The 5,982-nt window shown below is 45.3% G+C and overlaps 1 protein-coding gene across 1 annotated transcript; it reads right to left on the bottom strand.

Annotated features, from left to right (window-relative positions):
- Positions 1 to 1,355: 1,355 nt before the first annotated feature.
- On the bottom strand, positions 1,356 to 3,552 carry LOC115777267 (nuclear factor 7, brain-like). The gene is made up of 2 exons (XM_030725110.1): positions 3,386 to 3,552; positions 1,356 to 3,292 (listed from the first exon to the last, which is right to left on the bottom strand). Exon 2 carries the CDS (start codon positions 3,273 to 3,275, stop codon positions 1,887 to 1,889), a length of 1,389 nt encoding a protein of 462 aa, XP_030580970.1. The 5' UTR covers positions 3,276 to 3,292; positions 3,386 to 3,552; the 3' UTR covers positions 1,356 to 1,886.
- Between the last annotated feature and the right edge of the window lie 2,430 nt (positions 3,553 to 5,982).

Raw genomic sequence — 5,982 nt, 5'->3', positions numbered from 1 at the left:
TCCAGAAACTGTAAAATGCTGCTGTGTGATTCTGATCACAGAGCAACAGGTGAGCTGCTGATGTGAAGGGCACACAGGTACACAGGTACACAAGGCAGGTGTGGCTCCAGAGCAGTGGTAGGCGGAGTCACTCAGTCTGGATCTCAGCAGTTTTTCTTGAAGTTCAGAACAGAGAAAAATAAAGAGTTTTTACCTGATAAATGAAGAATATATAAAAGTGACTTTGCCAAAACGTGACTGCAGCTTCTACCTGTGAGAGTTCTTCCTCACTCACAATGAACTGATCTCATTCATGACTGATATGTGTGATTATAGGACAGAGTCATTTACACCTGTTTAAATACAGAAAATCATTTTTACTGGCACAGCACCAGTAAAAAAGGAGAGAGGGAGATGCTGGTGTCGCTGTCACACTGAAGCTCAGTCAGCTGCAGCTGCAGGTGTAGCTGAGGGTGAGGTCAAGGGTCATCAAGGTCAAACAGGGTCCTTTTCAATAGCAGCATTGAACCCAGGAGCGCTAACTGCTACACAGCCTCCGTTTGCACACCTGTACTGCCAACCATGACCTCCTGCAGAGCTGGAAGTGGGTGGTGCTCTGTTTGTGACAGGTGTCTCTGGAAAAGCTGCCGGTTGGTGGAGGAGTTCATCTTTCCAGGTTATCTCAAAGAGTCTCCAAAGATGTCAGTGAATTTCTCACTCATCACTTTTAGGAAACAAAGAGCTGCAAGGTTGATAACACTGTGTGTCACCTATGACCCCCACCCAAGGCGCACAGCATCACACAGCATGTGACACACAACTGCAGCTCGTCTGAAAGTGTCTGTGTGTTGGTGGTGAGGTGCCTACAGCCAGTATTCCTGCTGTTAGCAAGGAGCTGGGAAAACGTCCTGAACTGGAGACTGTGGAAGTGCTGTGGAGCTGATGGTGAACTTCCACCAGCAGAAACGGTTCTCAGTGGAGAACATGAGGTTATGACCACTACACAAGAAGACACTCATATTACTACTGTTCAGTCTACTGATGTTGCCTTTGGTACAGCCCTCATTGTAGCATTAATTTGACTCTTCTTTGGGTTTCAGAGAGAATTTGAGCATTCTTCAAGTTACTGAGAATAGTGAAACATACCTTTGATGACAGTTTTCCATTGATCATAATGGAAAACAATGCATGAACATCAGCACTGCTGGAACAACAGGAAGCAGGAAGGCTTCAAATGTGACTCTGCTCTTTGGTTTGAATCATTCAGAAGAACTTTGTGCATCAGCCTCATTTTTTACCTGTCAAAGTATTTTGATGTTTGCTCTGAACAAACATGAAGGACAGATGAGCTCAGAGACGTTAGAGCTCCAACAAGACTTCACAAACTTTATTGTTTCACTGTCACACCATCATCATCATCATCATCAACAGATCACAGACCACACTGTAACCAGGAAACAACATTACAATAACCAATCACATCCATCCACATCAGCAGTTACAGCTCCACAACTTTCTGGATGATGACACATTTAGTTTGTGGTTTTCTCTCTGCACACCAACACAATCAAACATATTAGATTCTATTTGATTGGTTTGACTTTAGTTTGAGAAGCACAACAACAAACTGCTGCTGTCAGTCCAGATCCCAGCAAACTAAATCATCTCCATTCACATCAAACACAAACAGGAATCACTTGGAATGATTGTAAACTTGGTAGAAGCTCAGATCTAGTTTGGGGAGTCATTCAGTGAGAAACAGTGAAATGATTTCCATGTGAAAAGGTGGAGAGCAGGAAGAGAAAGAAAGAGTGAAACTAAAAGAGAAACAAAGAGCTTTGGAAGAACGAGGCAGCAGGAGGACAGCTGCAGTTTAACAGCTTCAATTCACTGAAACATCATCATCCTCAGCTCATCTGCTGCACCCTCACCTTCAATGGCAGCACCTTAACTTCACCATCAAGAGTCTCAATGAATGGAAACATGCTGTCAGTGAAAGTGTGTGTGAAGGTGTGTATGTGTGTGTTAGTATCAGGATCAGAGAACGACAGCTTTCCTCTGTTCCAGTCCAGATTCACTCGGATCCTCTGGAGCTTCTTCTGCACTGACAGAACAGTTTGACCTGATGGAGAGAATGCTGAGTATTTACCTTCATATAACCATATTATCCATAATCCAGACCCTATGACTCCCTTCCTCTGCACAGACTCTGCTAACACACCCAGTCTCCACCATCTACTGTCTCCAACATCAACATCCCAGCTGTGAGTCCCTGAGTTAAAGCCCTCAGAGCCCAGGACAGAGAAGTTTAACCAATCAATCCTCTCTGGATTATCAGGAAGCTTCTTCCTCTCTCCTCCTCCTCGTCTCACACTGGTCAGATCTTCAGACAGGATGAGTTCTGGATGAGCAGTGTTTGGATCCAGGATCAGAGGAGTGTAGGAGACCATGTCCTTCATGGTGTTCCAGATGTTGAAGGTCAGGTTGCCCAGGTGTTTGGCCTGGTCTATCAGAGCTCCTGAGGGCAGCTGTGGATCATCCAGCAGGGGGCAGCGCTGGACTCTTTCCACTGCAGCCTTGTAGCTGTGCAGGAATGAGACGTCTTCAGCTCTCAGCTCCTCCTCTGTGGCTCTGACTGTGTGTGAAAGAGCTGCTATCTCTCTGCTCAGAGCCTCCATCTTCTCCTTCATCATCCCACTCTTCTGCTCCTCTTCCTCCCTCAGTGCAGCCAGCCTGGCCTCCTCTTCCTCTGCTAGAAACTGGTGAAGCTTCTTAAACTGCTCCTTAATCTGCCTCTCTGTGTGTCGGGCCTGGACCTTAATGTGTTCTGCTGTTTGATCAAACTTCACTTGAACTTCTTCACAAACCTTTAACTTCTTCTTTAAGGGCTCCAGAGTTTCCTGAAGCTCCTTCTTGTGTTGTCGTGCAGCTTCATCGATGGGTCTGAATCTGTGCTCGCTGTGTTTTTCTGAGTCTCTGCAGACGACACACACTGGCTGCTGATGGTCCAGACAGAAGAGTTTGAGTTTCTCAGAGTGCAGACTGCAGAGATCCTCTGAAGCTCTCTGATCTCTCTGCTGTAAGAAAGACTCACACAGGTTCTTCAAAGCCAGGTTTAAAGGTGGATCATACACTGATATTTCTTTACAAAGTGGACACTCGTGTGTCGTCCTCTCTCTCCACCATCTCCTCAGACAGTCTTTACAGAAGCTGTGGCTACATGACAGAATAACAGGATCTCTGAAGACCTCCTTGCAGACCGGACAGCAGAGATCCTCCTCTGATCTGGAAGCCATTGAGTCTGTGAGTGAAGCTGCAGACAGGAAGTACAGTCAGTCCTGCTCCCCTCCCTCCTCTGCTACCTTCACTGAAACTTCCTGTGAGTCGTGTTGTTGCTCAGACTCACCTTCAGTGTGTGGAGCGTCAGCAGCTTGAAGCAGCAGTGTTGGAGTTTCCACTTTTCTCTCCTGTAGCTGGACTCACTCAGAGGAAGCTGCTGCTTTGGTCTGAGCTCAGTCTGATGGTCTGTGTGTCTCTGCACCGAGAACAACCACAGCCTGTTTCCTGCTTTGGATCAGGTGAGTCAGCTGAGGGGCGGAGCTGTAACATGGGCGTGTTTCCCAGCACAGCTCAGACGTTTACCTGCAGGTCACAACATGAAACCTTTGAGGAACGTTGGAACAACAACAGCCTGTTTCCTGGTTTGTGTCAGTGAGGGGCGGAGCTTCGTCACACCTTTTCTGATAAATGCTGGAGCTTCACTGTAACTCAGGTGTGTTTCATTCCAGCTCTAAAGCAGGTTTGGCTTCATTTCACCTGCACAGGTGTGTGAGGGTGTGAGTTGGTTCTTTTTGTGTAAAGGTCACTGCATGACCCTGAGGTGACCTTTCTGCTCCTGACTCTGATCTCTGACTGAGGTTCATCAGAGTTCAGCTGATGGGACTGAATCATTCAGCCAGCTGTTGCTCTCCTCTGGCTGTCAGTGACCTCTGACCTGTGAGTGCAGCACGGACAGCAGCACAGACTGGATAGAAGGAGAAGAAGGACTCAAACAGTGAGATGCTGCTGATTCTCCTGGTTTATTAGAGGTTTACATCATGGATTCATCTCTGTGACTGAGCTGCAGTTAAAGACCAGCATCCAGAAAATAATGTGTTTCTATAAAAACATGTAAATATGCATTCAAAGCACCAAAGCGTCTCATAGTAACAACATGCAGTCACACAGGATACACAGTAACAGGAGTGTGAATGTGCTCTCATTTAACAGCAGATTTCTCCACATACAGGACACAGACATTCCTGCTTCTGTTGCACAAACAGCGTGTTTGACGTGGACGTGCTGACATCACTGAGAGTCCAGGCTGACTCCGATCAGCTGTTCTGGAACAGCAAACTCAGAGCTGGGAGATAAACCAAGGCCCCGATCAACAAACCGCTGGATCCAGTTGTGGGTCGTTTCACTGAGACTGTCGAGATTCATACTCACAGTCTTCATCATTTCAGCCTCATCTTCACTCAAACATTCCCATCATCTCCAGGATCAGACATTTTTCCATCAGTGAGCTTTTCCAACACGACCAATGATCGATCATTGATCACTGATCAGTGTGTTCTGTGTCAGCCGCTTCATCCAGATCAGTGTGATGTAACAGTGATGCTACAGTAAGTACAGTAAATGTTTCAGAGGAACTGACTGACAGTCTGACAGCTGCCTCATTATAAATGTGTGACATCATCGCCGTCTCCGTCCTTACAGCCTGTTGACGAGTGAACGACTGTAAAAGATTCATGTTACAAAAATAACAAACTAACTGTCCTTTAACACTTTCAGTTCTTTAATCCATGAATAAATTAGAGCAACCAATCAGAGACAGAGGACAGCTGATGCCCTGACACATAAGGCTGTTACCTGTTTATGAAGTCACACCTTCAGCCGGATCTGAGTCATATGAACTGATCCTAATGAGGTCAGTCTGAACACACAAATCCAGGAAGTTACCATCCACAATCCACCAGAGGAGCCTCTGCTACAGCAGCAGTGACCATGCTGTTTTCTTTCCTCTTTAGACTCACTGCAGTGAGTCAGCATTATTCACCACTCTGTGTCAGGAATGTGTGAGGACAGAAGAGTCAGTCTGTCCCAAAGACCTTCCATTTGTTCTGTGTGCTGAACCTTTTGACCTGTCACAGCTGGTTTCCATCAGCTGCTCCTCTAATGACCTTTGATAGGCTGTCAGTGAGGAAGAACACTGTGTGTTTTTAGGTTTACCGTTTGGTTTTTGTAGGTTTCTTGTTCTTCCACAGGTGCAGCAGTTGGTGAACCATCGTGTTTTCTACTCCTGCTCTGTCCTCTTATCTCGTTCTTCCTTTCTTGCTGATTTCCTGCCTGTCAAGTGTCAGGTAAACAAGTTTTTTCTGAAGGAAGACACCTGAAACACTTTAATTAAAAAAGTAAAACATTTAATATATTAAAGGATCAGAAAAATACACATGCATGTGGGGACTCAGAGTAAGAGTGTGCTCCCTCTCTCTGAGTGTCCCTGTCTAACCACAACATCTTCATACAGCCTGTTATCTAAGCATAAACCATCTCTGGGAGCTATGAGCTGACCTTCGTCATCCAGGCTCGTTCCAGCTGGTTTTTCATGACTCAGATTCCTCTCAGTCATAGGCACATCTTCTTCCTGATGTTCTAATTTAATCAATACAGAGAAATCTTGTCCAGATTAATGACAGAACATGGTGATGTTGGTGATGTTTTAACTGTACGTTCGGTGGCCGGACCTCAAGATAAGATGGACTGAAAGAGAGAAGTTAGTCTAGAACTTTCTGATCTGTTGCTCTCTGTTAATGTATTATTTAATTGTTTATTATTTGGTTGATCCACTGTTTATTAATTAATTTACTGGAGTTTACCTTTAAACATTTGTCCTTAATTCACTGAGTAAAAAGTAATCCCTAACACAAGTCTGTCATTGCTACAATACATATACACTTATTT

This window comes from Archocentrus centrarchus, unplaced genomic scaffold (genome assembly GCF_007364275.1).
Source record: "Archocentrus centrarchus isolate MPI-CPG fArcCen1 unplaced genomic scaffold, fArcCen1 scaffold_45_ctg1, whole genome shotgun sequence".
Lineage (NCBI taxonomy): Eukaryota > Metazoa > Chordata > Actinopteri > Cichliformes > Cichlidae > Archocentrus > Archocentrus centrarchus.
The sequence above is the reverse complement of the archived record's forward strand: the minus strand, read 5'-3'. Positions and strand labels throughout refer to the sequence as shown.